The following is an 18,410-nucleotide window of genomic DNA, read 5'->3' as shown; positions in this document are numbered from 1 at the left end:
ACAAAATGGAGAGAGTTCAGAGAAGATTTAACCATATAACTGTTTACAGCGCGGAAACAGGTTATGTCGGCCCTTCGAGTCCACGCCAGTTCACTTGAACAACTCCACTAGCTCCCCCACCTGCTCTCTGCCCATAACCCTCCAACCCCCTCACATCCATGTACACATCTAACCTTCTCATAAATGACAGAAGGGACCCTATCGCAACCATCTCCTCTGGAAGATCATTCAATTCTGCCACCAATCTCTGAGTGAAGAAACATCCTAACATTTCTCCTAAAGTTTTGTCCCCTTACCCTTAACTTATGCCCTCTTGTACCAACCTCCCCTGCCCTCAGGAGAAAGAGTCTACACACGTCTAGTCTATCTATTCCCTTCATAATTTTAAATACCTATATCAAGTCCTCTCTCAGCTGTCTATGTTCCAATTAATAGTCCCAGTCTCCTTAATCTCTCCCTGTAATCCAGATGCTGTAAGTCAGGCATCATCCTTGTAAACCTTCTCTGCACCCTCTCCTCCTTATCTATATCCTTTCTATAATTTGGAGACCAGAACTGAACACAATACTCCAAACCTGGCCTCACCAATGCCTTAAACAGCCGCAGCATCACCTCCCAGCTCCTATACTCTACACTGTGATTTATGAAGGTTAACATACCATATGCCTTCTTAACCACCCTGTCTACATGGGAATCCACCTTCAATGAACTCTGTACCATAACCCCCAGGTCCCTTTGTTCCTCTGCGGACCTCAATGCCCTCCCCTTAACTGCGTATCTCCTATTTTGGTTATTTTTTCTGAAATGCAGCACCTCGCACTTGTCTACATTAAATTCCATCATTCCCACTCTTCCAAACAAACCAAATCCTTCTGTAATCCAAGAAAACCTACCTCACTATCTGCCACTCCCCCTATTTTTGTATCATCTGCATATTTGTTTACCCAGTTAACCACCCCCTCCTCCAAATCATTCATATAAATGATAAACAACAAGGGACCCAGTACCGATCCCTGAAGCACACCGCTCGTCACAGGTTTCCAACCTGACAGACAGTTGTCCACCTTGATTCTCTGCTGTCTATCTCCCAGCCACCTCTAAACCCATCTCACTATCTCTCTATTAATCCCTAGTGACTGAACCTTACATGCAGAACCTATCAAAAGCCTTACTAAAATCCAAATAGATCACATCCACCGCCCTACCTTCATCCACCTTTTTGTCACCTCCTCAAAAAAACTCAACAAGGTTCGTCAAACATGACTTTCCATTCACAAACCCATGCTGGGTGCCCCTGATCAATCCCTGTCTATCCAGATATGTGTATATACTATTTTGAAGAATACCCTCCATAACTTTCCCCACCACCGAAGTCAAACTTACTGGCCAATAATTACTTGGCCTGCACCAACTGCCTTTTTATCACAAAGGAGCTACATTTGCAACCCTCCAATCCCGCGGCACCACCCCTTCCTCCAGTGATCTTTGAAAAATCACTGTCAGAGCCCCCTCTATTTGCTCCCTTAATGGAAAAATCCCATCAGGACCAGGAGACTTATCCACCTTAATTGACCCTGGAAGCTCCAAAACCCTCACTTTACTAATCCCTGTGCACTCCATAACTAAGCCCTTTGCCTCATTTATCTTGTATCACCCAGGGTCCCTTTCCCTCGTGAATATAGACGAGAAAAAATTGTTCAATATTTCTCCCATCTCATACGGCTCCCCACATAGTCCACCGGCCCCCATCATCCAGTGGCCCTACTCTATCCTTCACCCTCCTTTTAGTATTCACATATCTGTAAAAACCCTTTGGATTCACTTTCACCTTATTAGTTAGGGACTCCTCATACCTTCTTTTTGCCTTTCTAATTTCCCTCTCAAGGTTCTTCCTGCAATCTAAGTAACGACCATACATCTCCTCAAACCCCTGTTTTTTATATTTAACATAGGCCTCCTTCTTGTCCCGAACCAACTTCCTAATTTTTTTAGAAAACCATGGCTCCCTTAAACTTTTGGTCTTGCCTTTCAGCCGGACTGGAACATAAAGATTCTGTACTCTCAAAATCTCACTCCTAAATGCCCTCAAATTTTCCTCTACATCATTTCCGGCAAAAAGATCAGCCCACACAACTCTCTGCAAATACCTTCTAATTTTTACAAACCTGGCCTTCCCCAATTCGAAGACCTTTGACTTCGGACCCGACCTATCCATTTCCATAATTAAGCTAAAGCTAATGGACCCATGATCATTAAATCTGAAATTCTCTCCAATGCTCACCTCCGTCACCTGCCCCATTTCATTCCCAAATAACAGATCGAACACTGCTCCCCCTCTAGTGGGTGTCTCAACATATTGCTGCAAAAAGCAATCCTGAACACAATGCATAAATACTAAGGCATCCTGCCCTTTTACTGACTGCGTTTCCCAATCTATGTTTGGAAAATTGAAATCCCCAACCAACACCACCCTATTTCTACTGCACATCTCACCTATTTCCTTGCTCATTTGCTCTTCTAGTTCCCTTTCCCCAGTTGGAGGCCTATAATATACCCCATAATAGTAACCTCACCCTTCTTATTTTTCAGCTCTACCCAGACTGCCTCCCTCGACGAGCCCTCCAGTCTATCTTGCCTCAGGACTGCTGTAATATCTTCCCTGACAAGTAATGCCACACCTCCCCCTCTTACTCCACCAATTCTGTCACATCTAAAGCAGCAAAATCCTGGAATATTTAACTGGCAGTCACAACCCTCCTTCAACCACGTCTCGCTAATGGCCACATCATAATGCCATGTGTCAATCCACACCTTTAGCTGGAGTTACAGGGTCTAAGTTAAAGGGAAAGGTTAAATAAGTTGGGTCTTTATTCTTTGGAGCATAGGAGATTTGATTATGGTATTTAAAATTATTAGGAATATAGATAGAATGGATGTGGAGAGGCCTTTTCCTTTAAGAAAGGGGGAGATACGTTAGGACATGAGCTGAGAGTTTAAAGGAAACATGGGGGGGCGGGGACTTATTTACTTAGAAAGTGGTGAGTGTATGGAAAGAGCTTCCAGGCAAAGTGATGGAGGCAGGCTTGATATTAGCATTTAAGAAGTTGGATATGTATATGGATGGGAAAGGAATTGAGGGTAACGGGTTGAGTGTAAGTCAATGGGGTTAGATGGGAGTAAATGATCGGTTGGCCTGTTTCTATGGTGTAATTGTTACATGGTTATATGAGTTCCATTGTTTCAGACGTGATAGAGAGGCAGGGATGAAAGGGGAGGACTAGTATTGGTGGTCAGGGAAAATAGCTGTGCATAGACAGGACAGGCCAGAGGGCTCATCAACAGAGGTTATATGGATGGAGCTGAGGAACGGGAAAGGTGTGACCACACTGATAGGGGTGTATTATAGACCGCCCAATAGTCGGAGAGAATTGAAGGGGCAAATCTGTTGGGAGAGCAGAACAATGCAAGAAGCAGAAAACTGTGATAGTTGGAGATTTTAACTTTCTACAAATTGACTGGGACTCCCAAACTGTGAAAGAGCTGGATGGGTTGGAGTTGGTCAAATGTGTTCAGGACAGTTTTCTAATTCAATGTGTAGAGGTACCAATGAGAGGAATGAATACTGGATCTCCTATTGGGGAACAAGACAGATCAGAAGTACGTGTAGGTGAACATTTTGGGTCCAGTGACCATAATATCATTAGTTTCAAGTTAATTATGGAGAAGGATAGATCTGGTCCTTGAGTTGAGATTCTAAATTGGAGAAAGGCCAATTTTGGGGACATAAGAAAGGATCTGGGAAGAGTGGATTAAGAGAAGTTGTTTTCTGGCAAGGAGTTAAGTGGACGGCCTTCAAAGGTGAAATGGTGAGAGGGCAGAGTTTGACTGTTCCTGTCAGGATTAAAGGCGAAGTTAACAGACAGAGGGAACTTTGGTTTTCAGAGGATATTGGTGATCTGGTGAAGAAGAGAGAGAATCTATAACAGGTACAGGCAAGGAGCAAGTGAGGTACTAGAAGAGTAGAGAAAATGCGAAGGGTTTGTACAAGTATGTTAAAAGTAAAAGAATAGTAAGGGACAACATTGGCCCCTTAGAAGACCAGAGGGGTTGTCTGTGTGGAGCCTCAGAAGATGGGGGAGATCTTAAATAGTATTTTGCGTCAGTATTTATTCAGGAAACTGGCAGAGTGGATAGGAAAGGAAGGGAAACTAGCAATGGTGGCCTGGAACATGTAGAGAGTAGAGATTAACGAGGAAGAGATAAAAGCCATATAAATCCCCTGGGCCTGATAGGATATTTCCTTGGAACTTGGGAGATGAGTGTAGAAATTGCAGGGACCCCCAGAAATATTTAAAATGTCTTTAGCCACAGGTGAGGTGCCAGGGGATTGGAGGGTAGCTCACGTTCTGTTGTTTAAAAAAGGGTCCAAAAGAAAACCAAGAAATTACAGGCTGGTGAGCTGATAAAGGACACTCAGCAGGGCTTTGTGTGACAGGTTGTGTTTAATGAATTTAAAAGTTTTTGAAGTTACTGAGAAAGTAGATGAAGGAAAGACTGTGGATATTTGTCTACATGGACTTTAGTAAGGTCTTCAACAAGATCCCACATAGGAGGTTAGTCAGGAAGGTTAAGGCATTAGGCATCCATGGAGAGGTTGTAAACTGGATTTGAAATTGGCTGAATGGGAGAAACCAGAGAGTAGTGGTGGATGATGCTTCTCAGACTGGAGGCCTGTGACTAGTGGTGCCTCAGGGATCGGTGGTGGGACCATTGTTGTTCGTTGCCTATATCAGTGATCTGGATGATAATGTGGGAAATTGGATCAGCAAGTTTGCAGATGACATTAAGATTGGAGACATTGTGAACAGGGAGGAAGGTTTTCAAAGGTTACAGAGGGATCTGGACCAGCTGGACAAATGGGCTGAATAATGGCAGATGGAATTTGATGCAGACAAGTGTGAGGTGTTGCATTTTGGAAGGACAAACTAAATGGTCGGGCACTGAGGAGTGCGGTAGAACAGAGGGATCTGGGAATACAGAGACATAATTCCCTGAAGTGACATCACAGGTGGACAGGGTTGTAAAGAGAGATTTTGGCACATAGACATTGGTGAGGCCAAATTTGGTCACCGAACTACAAGATATCAATAGGGTAGAAAGAGTTCAGAGAAGATTGACTAGGATGTTGCCCAGACTTCAGGAACTGAGTTACAGGAAAGGTTAAACAGGTTAGGACTTTATTCCCTGGAGCGTAGAAAAATGAGGGGAGATTTGATTGAGGTATTTAAAATTATGAGGGGGGTAGACAGGTTAAATGTGAGAAGGCTCTTTCCACTGAGATTAGGAGAGATAAATACGAGAGGTCAAGGCGTTAGGGTGAAAGGTTTGGGGGAGCATAAGGGGGATCTTCACATAGAGAGTGGTGGGAGTGTGGAACGACCTGCCATCTGACGTGGTACATGCTGGCTCGCTCTTAAGTTTTAGGTCTGGAGGGTTATTGAATTGGTGCAGGCCAGTGGGACGAGTGGAATAATGTTTCAGTACCGACTAGAAGAGCCAAATGGCCTGTTTACTGTGCTGTAGTGTTCTATGGAGGTCTACAAGATTCTGAGAGCCAATGTCTAGTTCCCAGGGCAGGTTGAGCAAAGTGAAGGGAGACATCAGGTGTAGGTTGTTTTTTTAGAGAGTTTTGGGGTCTGCAATACCCGCCGGGGATGAGGGTGGAAGCTGAAATATTAGGGGCATTTAAAAGACACTTTGGCACATGGATGGAAGAAAAATGGAGGGTTATGGGGTAGTATGGGTGTAGTATCTTTGAAGGAATATACGGGTCAGCACAAGATCGAGAGCTGAAGGACCTGTATGGTAATATTCCTGTGACTGCCTGGTTTCTCCGCTTTCCTCCAACAAAGTGCAACCCTCATTTTCGAATGTTGAAGACCACTGACCACGGTGACTGGTATGTCCGGGCAGTTTCTCTGCAGCACTGGTTATGCTTCAAGCCCACCCATTTCCCATGGTTTCTAGAACAGTGCCAGGGTAGGTTATCAGTCCGACTCAGACACTCACGGCTCCCGTTTGATCATACTCTGCTCGACGCCAAGCAACCGACTTGACCTGACTCCACAGATTCACTCTGCATCTCCTCCCATCCAGGGCCAAGTGTGGATCAATGGCTTTAATGTGGGTCGGTACTGGATGGCACGAGGTCCACAGCAGACACTCTTCGTGCCCAAGAGTCTGCTCAGCCAACACTCCCCAAACAAGGTGACTGTGCTGGAGCTGGAGCAGGCTGCTCTGGTTCCAGAGGTGGAGTTCCTGGATCACGTGGTGCTGGCTGCCTGGAATGATGGGAAAGAAGGCACTGCCCGGGACCAGGGAGATGGGTCAGCGGGCACCATCCATTGAATCGCTGCACAGAGCGAGGGCCAACACCATTCACATGTGATCCCTACAACACGAGATTGGGGAATGACAATGCAGCCGGGCCCACAGTGTACGTGGCAGCTCCATCTCACACCCAACTTCACTGCCACGTGTTCCTTGTGCAGAGACCACCAGTGTGGGTCACAGAACCTCACGGGGGATAGAGGTTCTCCCCTCACCATCAGATGCAGATGTTCAGGAGAGCCTTGGTCCAATCTCGACTTTGGGGGAACTGCCAGAGCTGTCACACTCAGCCGCTGTTGGCTGTGGCTCTCAGCACCCAGTCATCGATGAGGGACGTGGAATGACTGGTAGGCCCACTGCCCAAACTACACTGTTAGGTGATCTGTGGTGTTGTACCCTGCATCAATGAAGCAACTTTATTAAAAATTTGCATTTATTACCACTTTGGTTGCAACTGTAATTGGCTGTAGACAGTAACCAGGGCCCTGGTGTAGAGTCTCCAGCATTGGGGACTCACCTTTCCCCAGAACTGGCAGGTGCGTGTCCAACACCAGGAAGCTCTGGCCCCTACTGGTGGGCGGTGAGACTGGGAGGCTTCCTTCAATGCCAGTGGACAAGTCTCTCTCACTGTCTGTGCTGCCTCCTGTGCTGTTGAAGGCAGCGCGTGGTGCAGAAGCTGTAGTCGAGGTACTCGAAGGGAACCCTGCCCACCAGCGACTGGCCGCAGAGCCAGCAGCGTCTGCCAAAGACAAGGGGCATCCATACAGTGGCAACACACCAGGCCCACTCACCCAGCCCCTTCTCACCAAGCCCGCTCTCCCGTCGCTCACACAGCTGGCCCGCTCACCTGTCCCTCACCCAGACCCCCCTCCTCACCAGGCCCACTCTCCTGTCACTCACATAGCCCCCCCCCCCTCACCAGGCCCACTCTCCTGTCACTCACACAGCTGGCCCGCTCACTTGTCCCTCACCCAGACCCCCCTCCTCACCAGGCCCACTCTCCTGTCACTCACACAGCTGGCCCGCTCACTTGTCCCTCACCCAGACCTCCCCCCCCCCCCCACCAGGCCCACTCTCCTGTCGCTCACACAGCACCCCCCCCCCCATCACCAGGCTCACTCACCCATCCCTCAACCAGATCACCCCCTCACCTAGAAACCCCTCACCAGGCCCACTCTCCCGTTGCTCACACAGCCCCCTCCCATCATCAGCCCCGCTCACCTGTCCCTCACCCAGCCCCCCTCCCTCACAAGGCCCGATCTCCCATCCCTCACAGGTACATAGGAACATAGGAAGTAGGAACAGGAGTCGGCCAAAAATGGCCCATCGAGCCTGCTCTGCCATTCAATACGATCATGGCTGATCTAATTTATGACCTAACTCCACCTACCTGCTTTCTCCCCATATCCCCTAATTCCTAATAGAGTTAGGTAGCTCCTCACACACCTGCCACCCCCTCACCATGCCCCCATTGCCCATCCCTCACTCACACCATGCCCTCATGCCCATCCTTCCTTCACTCCACTCACTACCCTTCCCACTCACAGACTGCCATGACCACACACGTCCCAGATTTCCCCCCCCCACCCCACTCCATACCCTTCCCTCCAATACCCCCTACCCATATCCCGCGCCTTTTTTTTTGCAGGTCTAACTAAACTTAATCTAGCCAAGGTAAAGATACATAACCCACATTTTGGGCTTGAGCCCTTCGTCAAAGTCTGAGCAAAATGTCAGCAGGCGCCCATTGAGACCACTCCTCTGTTCCATACAATTTACATTTCAAATTAAATAATGCACACAATCCCCTGGGAACCCACCGTTCACTCAGATCACTTGAATGATGGAGGGGCAGGCAGTTGGCTGAACCCTCGACCTGTGAATGGCTAGGTTAGTCCCCCTCCCGCTCTCCCCCCACCTCGGCTCCATGGAGGAGTCGAGGGGATGGCAAATGCTGGGGTAGGCACCCAGAAAGGTAGGGACGGGATGGTGGTAACAGTAGGCCAAATGGAATTTAACTTTGACAAGTGAGACGTGTGAAATTGGATCAGTGAAACGAGGGGAGGACGTGCAGAGTTCACTGCAGGGCCCTGGAGAGTGTCGCTGAACGAAGAGATGTCGGTGTAAGGACGCAAAGGTCCTGGAAAGCTCCACTCAGGTGGATCTGCTGGTGACGAGGGCATATACAGGGCAGGATACGGACTACAATTTGGGCCTCATGATCCAGCCATAGGAAGTGTTGGTGAGACCACACACGGAGTACTGGGGGCAGTTCTGGTATCCCAGCTACAGGAAGGACATCAATAAATGGAAGGGGGAGCAGAGCAGGTTCACCAGAACATTGGAGTGGAGGGTGAGTTATGGGGGAGGTTGGACAGGCTGGGTCTTTATCCCCTGGAATGAAAGAGGCTAAGGTTTACAAAATCATGATGGGCCTGTGTGAAGTGAATGCTCAGTGTTTCCAGGAGAAATAACCCTGGAACTAGCAGGCGCAGGCTGAAGGGGAGATGGGAGAGATTCAAGTGATGAGGGGCAACCTTTCCACTCAGAGATGGGTCATATCTGGAATGAGCTGCTGGAAGAAGCTGCAGGTGGGCACTATGTTCAGACGGGGTTGAGACAGATTGGACAGGCCCAGAATGACAAAATCATAAGGGGAATAGATCAGGTAAAAGCAAGGAATCTGTTTTCCCCAGAGCAGGGGAAATCAGTAACTGGGGACAGAGGTTTCAGGTGAGTGGGGGGTTGGAGGGAAAGAGGTGTAACAAGGAGCCTGAGGGATAACATTTTCACACAGAGGGTGGTGGGCGTGAGGAACGAGCTGCCAGAGGAGGGGTTAAGGCAGTTTGGATGAAGAGCTGGTTAGGACAGGTCAAAGGCAGGCAGGTGGGACCATTGTGGGTGGGACATTTGGGTTGGCATGGGCAGGATGGGCCAAAGGCCCACGCCGTGAGGATCTGTGGGTGGAGTTATCCAGCTGTGTGGTTAGACTCAGGAAATTGAAGGAGATGCAGTTTTTCTTACCTGATACGCTGACCCGTTCCAGCACTGACCAACTGTTGGGCAAATCGTTCCTCGGCAGTGATAGCTCTCTGAAACACACACCAGGGTCGGCGTCTCTGAGTTAAACATGAGGTCGGTGTCTCTGTTGTGCCCGTCGGGGTCGGCGTCTGACACACACACAGGGGAAACCGTCGCTGACACCCACATACCCCTCCCCAATTGCAGCCAGTCCGAACCTTCTCTCTGTCACTCAGAGCGGTGAACCTTCTCCTCTCAATCTCCTCCTTCTGCTGCCTCCTCGCCTCCTCCTTCCGCTCCTTCTCCCTCACTTTCCTGGCCGCCCTCTGCGCTTGCCTCCGCTCAGCTTGTCGTGACTCCATTTCGCATGTTAACGGCACAGAGATCTGTCCAAACACAGACGTGACACAGTCCACAAACTGCAGTGCAATGTGTGTAGCACCACTTGCTCACCTCAGAAACTGCGCTGTTCACGTATGCCCCCCGACAGTGACCACCTGTACTGCCCAATCCCTCTATATGCCCACTGTCCAGCATGACGACTGCTCAGTGTGAACCACCCCTCAGTATGCCCCTCCCACAGTGACACCAGTGAATAGTGCTGCAGACCTATGAGGACTGCGCTCGATGCCATATATCTATGTGAGGACTGTGCTCGGTGCTGCATACTTGCATGAGGACTGCGTACCTGTGCTTTGACGTAGTTGTACCTCCCGGAGTGCTTGGCCATGTATCTGCGAAACTCGTTCCTTGTCTCTCGGTCGGCAGACACCGCGTACGCAGACTGTCCATGTTTATCCCTGCCACAGACACAACAGGAAACACAGGCCAGTGCTCACCCACCATCCTGATCCATGCCCCACCCTGCATTGTGCTTGCCATCCTGGGCTATTCCAAAAGGAGTACATGATCACAGATTACCATAAATACAGTGTGTTCACAAGTTAAAGGAGGAGAAGCAGGCCACTAGGCCCATCGAGTCTGTTCTGTGACTACACTAAGCTAAACTATGTTCACACCTAGTTCCAATTACCAGTCTTTCCCCATATCCCTTGATGCCCTCACTAATGAGATAATTGTCCATTTCCTGTTTAAATACTCCCAGTGATCTGGCTTCCACTGTTGTATGCGGCAGCAAGTTCCACAGATCCACGACCCTCTGGCTAAAGAAGTTCTTCCTAATCTCTGTTTTATATGGATAACCTCTAATTTTCAGACTATGACCCCTTGTCCTTGATTCACCCTCCAAGGGAAACATCTTACCCACATCCACTCTATCTAAACCTTTCAAAATATGAAATACCTCTATGAGATCTCCTCTCATTCTCCTCTACTCCAATGAATATAACCCAAAGAGCTGCCAAACGCTCCTCATACGCTAGCCCTTGCGTTCTGGGAATCATCCTAGTAAATCTCCTCTGCACCCAGTCCAACAACATCACATCCTTTCTAAGATAGGGGACCCAAAACTGCACACAGCTCCAAACGGGGTCTCACCAATGCCCCATGGAGCCTCATCAACACCTCTTTACTCTTCTACACTCTTCCTCTTGAAATGATGCCAACATATCATTCGCTTTCTTCACTAACAATCCCACCTGGTCATTAACTTTTAGATTTCCCTGCACGAGGACGCCCAGGTCCTTTTGCACATCCGAGGTCTCAATTTTCTCCCCATCCAGATAGTATTCTATTTATTTCCACTGCCAAAAGGTCGAACTCACATTTGTTGTTTTTGCAATACCATTTAAATCTTAGAAAAAATTACTTTTTTGAAACACACTATATATATGGTAACCATGGCCACCCTTCCTTCGACCCCTCCTCACGGCCCCCAATTTCAGCCCCCACATACCCCTTCCCCCATCTCCTCTCCCATACACCCTCCCAGGTGGGGTGGGGGGAGGGGGTCCGGGTTGAAGAGGGGACAAGAGATTCTCGGGAGGAGTCGAGGGCAGGTTGGGGGACAGATTTGGGGAAGATGGGTGTTGGGGAGAGTGTCGGGGTGGGGGGACCCAGTTGGAGGGGGACTCAGACAGCCCTGCCTCACCTGAGGGCCGGGTCACAGCCAGCGTCCAGCAGCAGGCCGAGGATGGGGCCCTTGGCAGCTGCTGCCGCCACATGGAGGAGGGTGAATCCTGACTCGTCCACTGGCTCTCTCAGCATAGCTGCCGTCACCCCCACCGATGCCAGCACCTCAGGGTGATCTCTGCCAACCCCACCGCTACCTCCTGCACCATCACCATCCACCGTCTGGATGCCGCCTGCCGTCTGGGTCTGCAGACCCCTGCTGCCACCTGCATTCAATGGTCCCCTGCTGCTGTGTTCCATCTCCAGACCCCCACTGCCGTCTGCATTTTGGGTCTGTGAACCCCTGTTGCTGTCTGCTGTCTCCGGACCCTCGCTGCCATCTGCCTGGTGACGGATTTGTGCCTGGGTGTCTGGTCGGCAGGCTGCTCCTGGATCGGATGTTGGTGCTGGGCCAGAGCAGCAAGGATCTAGGATTGGAGCGGGCAGCAGGTGATGGAGTAACCGGCGCAGGGATTCCATTTCCCCGGATCGGCACGCTGTGTACAGCTCATCCCGCACTTGGTAACTCTCACTCCCTGCAAAACACACAGACACATGGCACTGCTGAGCAAGATCAGAGTCCACGGTGTTACAGGGAGCACATTACCATGGACGGATGCTTGGCCGACAGGCGGGAGGCAGAGAGTTGGCATAAATGGGCATTATCTGATTGGCTGCTGGTGGCCAGTGGTGTTTGATGCAGCTCAGTTTTGGGAACACTTTCTTTCACCAGAGACTTTAATGATTTAGATGATGGAATTGAGAGATTTGTGGACACGTTTGCGGACGACACCAAGATCGGAGGAGGGGCAGGTAATGTTGAGGAAGCTCTGAGTCTGCAGAAGGCCTTGGGTTAGGAAATCGGGCAAGGAAATGGCAGATGGTTTACAATGTCGAGAAGTGTACGATCGTACACTTGATTGGAAGGAGTAAAGATGAGGACGATTTCCCAAATGGGCATAGAGTTTATAAATCAGAGGTTCAGAGGGATTTGGAAGTCTTTGTGCAAGGTTAACTTGCACGTAGAGTTGGTGGTGAGGAAGGCGAATGGAATGCTGGCATCGAGAGGGATAGAAATGCAAGGTTGTGACTTTATCAGGTTTTACCCAGACTGCACTTAAGAGTATTGTGAGCAGGTTTGGGCTAAAGGAGGACATGTTGGCATTGGAGGGGGTTCAAAAGAATGAAAGGGTATGGGAGCATTTGAAGGTGCTGGGAGTCAGGGATTTGAGTTCAAAAATTGAGAGGTAACATTGCAGCCCTATAAAACTCTGCTTAGACCACTCTTGAAATGAGGTGGGCAAGGCTAACGGCCATCATTATGTCAACCTACTGCAGCAGCTCTATCGAGAGCATCCTAGCCAGATGCATCACAGAGGGATACGGATGCTGCAGAGAAATGAATCGGAGGTCAATCCACAAGCCCATAAGAGTGGCAGAGAGGATTTCCCTCTCCCCAACATTGATGTGATCTATCGGGATCATTGTCTGAAGAGGGGGTATAAAATCATTTGAGGACCCCTTCCACCCTGCACATAGCATCTTTCGGTTGTTCCTGTTGGGGAAGAGATCCAGGAGGATCAGAGCCAGCCCCACCAGGCTGAGGAACAGCTTCTTTCCACAGGTAGTGAGAACGCTGATGAATTGCTCATATAAACTCTCCATGACTGAACTATTTATTTAATAATAATTTATTTGAATATTGTATACAAGTTCTGTGCGTATGTAGTTTGTCTGTCTGTGTGTTATGTCTGGGTGTGTGTCTGCGTGTTTAGCACTGAGGACTGGAGAACGCTGTTTTGTCGGGTTGTTCTTGTAGTCAGATGACAATAAACTTGAACTTGTGTGTTTAGTTCTGGCCACCTCATTACAGGAAGGATGTCAATGCTTGGCAGAGGGAAAAGAGGAGATTTACCAGGATGTTGCCTGGATTGGAGAATGTCTTATGAGGCCAGGATAGCAGAGCTGGGGCTTTTCTCTTTGGAGCATAGAAGGATGAGAGGAGACTTGATAGAGGTCGACAAGATTCTGAGAGGCAGAGATAAAATGGACGGCCAGCACCTGGTTTCCCAGAATGACAATAGGAAATTACAGAGGATATCTGTACAAGGTTTCGGGGAGATGGCAGGGGTCTTTATTTATTTATACAGAGTTTTGGGGGCCTGGAATGCTTTGCCAGGGGTGGTGGTGGAGGTTGGATTAATAGGGGCATTGAAGAGACACTTGGGTACATGATGAAAGAAAATTAGATGGTTATGGGTGTGAGGGAGGAAAGGGTTAGCTTATGAAATAGGTTTACGTAGGCCAGCACGAAGTCGATGGCTGAAAGGCCTGTACTGTTTACAATTTAAATTTTAAATGTAGACCGACAGCACAATAAATGGCCCTTTCAGCCCATGAGTCCGTGCCACCCAATTTACCCCCAATTAACTTACAACCCCCGGTACATTTCAAATGGTGGGAGGAAACCGGAGCCCTCGGGAAAAATCCTTACAGACAGCGTGGGATTCGAATCCTACACTACGGTATCCTGCCCATTACTGTGCTGTAATGTTCTTCGTACCATGAAATCTACAGCCTCTCTGAGGAGATGGGAGCTCCACGCTGTACTGGGGCAGGGTAGTTCGAGCGGTGGAATGAGCAATTTCACTGTGCACCACTGTAAAAGCTGCTTGACTTCCCTTCTGTGTCAAGACATGGGCAGTTTCATTGGATGAGGAGGTGTGGGCAGGATGGAACATTGTGCAATTATCAGTGTCGGTCCCCACCCCGACCTCCTGATGAACGGCAGGTCAGTGATGAAGCAGCTGAAGGTGGTTGGGTTCAGGACCCTGCCCTTGGGATCTCCTGCACAGATGTCCAGGGTTGGGGTGGCTGACGCTGGTGGCCACACCTCTCTCATTGATGAACGGCAGGTCAGTGATGAAGCAGCTGAAGGTGGTTGGGTTCAGGACCCTGCCCTTAGGATCTCCTGCACAGATGTCCAGGGTTGGGGTGGCTGACGCTGGTGGCCACACCTCTCTCATTGATGAACGGCAGGTCAGTGATGAAGCAGCTGAAGGTGGTTGGGTTCAGGACCCTGCCCTTAGGATCTCCTGCACGGATGTCCAGGGTTGGGGTGGCTGACGCTGGTGGCCACACCTCTCTCATTGATGAAGGGCAGGTCAGTGATGAAGCAGCTGAAGGTGGTTGGGTTCAGGACCCTGCCTTTAGGATCTCCTGCACGGATGTCCAGGGTTGGGGTGGCTGACGCTGGTGGCCACACCTCTCTCATTGATGAATGGCAGGTCAGTGATGAAGCAGCTGAAGGTGGTTGGGTTCAGGACCCCGCCCTTAGGATCTCCTGCACGGATGTCCACGTTGGGGTGGCTGACACGGATGGCCACACCTCTCTCATTGCTTGCTTTCACCCCACCTCGATGCTGTTACTTGCTGTGGCAGATTGTGAATGGGTCGGACTGTGGCGGGGATGGGGGGATGGGAAATGTGAGGGCTGTTTGGATACCTCAGCACATTTACCGAGCCTCGCCCACCGTTGAATTCCCATGCCAAGGGGCAGAGTGGAGCATGCTCCACAGTAATTGACCCGAACGTTGCCTGTTTCACCAGGCCTACCTTGCTCAGATGTGCCTGCTGGAACCGCTGCAAGAATCCTCCGTTTCTTTCCCTTCGTCCTTCCTCCAGTCAACACCGGCTCTGCCCCAGGATCTACAGCAGCCAGTATCGTGTTGTGTGCTGTCTCAGCAACATCAGGATCTGCACATACCAAACAAAGCAAGTGACATGACAGTTCGAACAGGCATGGAGGAAGGGCAAGGGATCTAACGTAGACCAATGGGATTCGGGTAGGGGGCAGAGGTCAGCGTGGAGAGATGGGCTGATTGGTCTCTGCCCGCCTGGTGACATGCTCACGGGACAGGGACAGGTGGGTCAGACACAGAGTCAACCTCTCCGTGCACTGTCCTGGGATACTGTGCTGAAGACTGTTGGGAGAGGAGACTGAAGAGGGTGGGATATCACTGGGTGGAGAGGGAGGGCTGAAGGGTGCAAGAACTATGTCTGTTCCAGGTGATAGACCCCCCTCCCTGTGCTGGGCTGCCAGTGGAGAAAGTTTCCTGGATGTCTAGGAGTTTGGTTCACCCTCCTACTGACCTGAGGAAAGAGGTCTCTCCCAGCCCATCCTGGGAATCCTGCCCACTGACCACCCCATTCAATTGCTGCCCCTACATTGTCATTGTACTGAGTGGTCAGTGGATACAGACTATTTCTCAACTCCTCTCCCATTGCCTTAGAAATGCAGCCAACACATTAAATGACCCAACCCACCCCAGCCAGTCTCTTAACATAACAATTACAGCATGGAAACAGGCCATTAGGCCCTTCTAGTCCGCACCGAACCAAACACCCCTCTCTAGTCCCACCTCCCTGCACAATGCCCATCACCCTCCATCTTCTTCTCATCCATAGACCTGTCCAACCTTTTCTTAAATAATACAATCGACTCCGCCGCCACTATTTCTCCCGGAAGCTCATTCCACACGGCTACCACTCTCTGAGTCAAGAAGTTCCCCCTCATGTTACCTCTAAACCTCTGCCCCTTAATTCTTAACTCATGTCCTCTTGTTTTAATCTTTCCTCCTCTTAACGGAAATAGTCTATCCCTTTCATAATCTTAAAAACTTCTATCTTCTATCTTCAACCCCTCCCGCCTGGAAAGAGATTCACGAGCGTGAGATCACTCACCCTCTCCCTTCACATTTTATTCCTGCCATTACCAGATTCCTGAATGAGGTCCTCCCCCCCCCCCCCCCCACCCCAAGTGAAATGATGCCACCTCCTCCATCCCAAATGATATTTTTAATATAGACATGCAGCATGGTAACAGGCCGTTTCGGCCCACGAGCCCAATTAATCTACAACCTCCGGTATGTTATGAAGGGTGGGAGGAAACCGGAGCCCCCGGGGAAAACGCACACAGACACAGAGAGAACTTACCAACTCCTTACAGACAGCATGGGATTCGAAGGGCTGTCGCTGGTGCTGTAATGGCGTGGCACTGACCACTCCACTAACTGTGCCACTGTGATCTCTCTCTGTAACTCTGCACCGCGTGTTTGAGAATTAACACTAATGAAAGCTATATAAATTAACCACTAATAAAAAATGCTATACAGAAAGTAGACTCCCTCAACACTATCCCTCACTACCCCTGGGCAGGGAAAGAATCTGACACGGATACTTCACTCTACCTTGTTGCACCGTCATTTTCTCTGCAGCAACTTTCTTCTTTTTCCTTCTTTTCTTTTTTGGTGTCACTTCGAATTCCCTGAGGTCCAACGTTCCAAGAGCTTCTTCAACCATTTCCAGGGAACTTGGTAACTCAGCAACATCAATAGCCATGTCCTCGCACTCTGCAGGATAGTAAAAGTCTCACGCAACGTCCTCAGCTGCTACCCTATCCCCTGAGTAAGGGAAAGAGTCCCCAACCCAACATCTCCCTGGGACAAGCATCACCCCCTCCCCTTCCAAAAAGGAGTCGGATATCCCTAAAAACCCCTGGACCAATGGTGCACAGAGCTCCCTCTCCACCCTTCTAACCCAGAATGTACACCACCACTGCACTCACAACAATCAGTCCTCACCAGCGCTGGTGGTGATGGACCAAATGGTCACCTTTTAAGAGAGAATCTTCAATCAGAGGGGATTTAGGGGGATCGTGAGGGGGAACTTCTTCACACAGAGAGGGGTGGGGATGTGGAACAGCTGCCAGTTGAAGTGGTGAACGTGGGCTCAATCTTAACATTGAAGAATTTGGACAGGTCGATGCATGGGAGGGGTACAGAGGGACATGGACTGGGTGCAGGTCAGTGGGACCAGGCAGAAAAGAAGTTCGGCACAGACTGGAAGGGTCTGTTCTGTGCTGTAATGTTCTATGGTTCAGAAGCTTTAATAAGGGATAGGAATGTTTTTTTAAAAAAAAAATAGGCAACCAGTAGACCCTGGTTGGTAATATATACATTTCCACAGGCCGCCATCCAGACAACTAGCTAAAAAGCAGCATGGTAGAGTTGTAAGGCCAGCCTCCATGTGGGCACTCTTTGATAAAGCTCAAAAACGGGCTCAGGGACAGGTACAAAGGGTAACCGTGAAGTTTCCTTTGGCGAGCAGGATTGAGAAAAACCCCAAGGCATTCTACAAGTCTGCAGAACAAGAGGGCAAGTCGTGTGAGGATGGGCCCTATCCGGGGTGATAGTGCAAACGTGGACATGGAGTCGGAGGAGGTCGCGAAGGTCCTTCATGAAGGTCCTTTGCTTCAGTCTTCATCAGAGAAAAGGTCAATTGTGAGGATGACCTGAGGCGGACTGAGGTGCTGGAGCACATTGATGTCAAGAAAGAGATGTGTTGGAGTTTTCAAAACGCATGGAGTTTAATCAGTCACCAGGACCAGACGAGATTTACCCACAGCTACAGTGGGAACCGAGGGAGGAGGTTGCTGAACTACCGGTGATGATCTTTACATCATCACTGGGGACAGGAGAAGTACCAGATGATTGGAGGGTTGTAAATGTTGTTCATCTGCTCCAGAAAGGGAGTAGAGACACCCAGGAAATTATAGACCTGTGGGACTTTCTTCAGTGATTGGCAAGCTGTTGGAGACTATCCTGAGAGACAGAATTTACAAGCATTTAGAGAGGCATTATCTGATGAGGGGTAGTCAGGATGATTTCGTCAGGGGAAGGTCGTGCCTTACGAGCCTGTGACGAATTCACATTGATGAGGGTAGAGCAGCGGATGTTGTGTATATGGGTTTCAGTGAGGCATTTGATAAGATGGAAGGCTCATTCAGGAAGTAAGGAGGCTTGGAATCCAAGGAAGCCTTGCTGTGTGGATACAGAATTGGTGTCCAGAGAGGATGGGTGTAGGTAGTT

At 49.5% G+C, this 18,410-nt stretch overlaps 2 protein-coding genes across 8 annotated transcripts in view; one reads left to right on the top strand and one right to left on the bottom strand.

The window, feature by feature from the left end:
* glb1l (galactosidase, beta 1-like) overlaps positions 1 to 6,832 on the top strand; it is a 59,345-nt gene extending 52,513 nt beyond the window's left edge. For all 3 annotated transcript variants that reach the window (XM_069936083.1, XM_069936082.1, XM_069936081.1), the window contains exon 16: positions 6,157 to 6,832. In XM_069936083.1, coding sequence (XP_069792184.1) covers positions 6,157 to 6,408 — 252 coding nt within the window. In that variant the 3' untranslated portion in view covers positions 6,409 to 6,832. The remainder of the gene's footprint in view (positions 1 to 6,156) is intronic.
* Positions 6,806 to 18,410, bottom strand: part of ankzf1 (ankyrin repeat and zinc finger peptidyl tRNA hydrolase 1) — a 59,476-nt gene continuing 47,871 nt past the window's right edge. For all 5 annotated transcript variants that reach the window (XM_069936077.1, XM_069936076.1, XM_069936079.1 and 2 more), the window contains 7 exons: positions 16,731 to 16,892; positions 15,097 to 15,237; positions 11,462 to 12,017; positions 10,100 to 10,211; positions 9,630 to 9,797; positions 9,415 to 9,482; positions 6,806 to 7,129 (listed from right to left, as the gene is read on the bottom strand). In XM_069936077.1, the coding sequence (XP_069792178.1) occupies positions 7,015 to 7,129; positions 9,415 to 9,482; positions 9,630 to 9,797; positions 10,100 to 10,211; positions 11,462 to 12,017; positions 15,097 to 15,237; positions 16,731 to 16,892 (1,322 nt within the window). In that variant the 3' untranslated portion in view covers positions 6,806 to 7,014. The remainder of the gene's footprint in view (positions 7,130 to 9,414; positions 9,483 to 9,629; positions 9,798 to 10,099; positions 10,212 to 11,461; positions 12,018 to 15,096; positions 15,238 to 16,730; positions 16,893 to 18,410) is intronic.

This window comes from Narcine bancroftii, chromosome 4 (genome assembly GCF_036971445.1).
Source record: "Narcine bancroftii isolate sNarBan1 chromosome 4, sNarBan1.hap1, whole genome shotgun sequence".
NCBI classification, from domain to species: Eukaryota; Metazoa; Chordata; class Chondrichthyes; order Torpediniformes; family Narcinidae; genus Narcine; species Narcine bancroftii.
The sequence above is the reverse complement of the archived record's forward strand: the minus strand, read 5'-3'. Positions and strand labels throughout refer to the sequence as shown.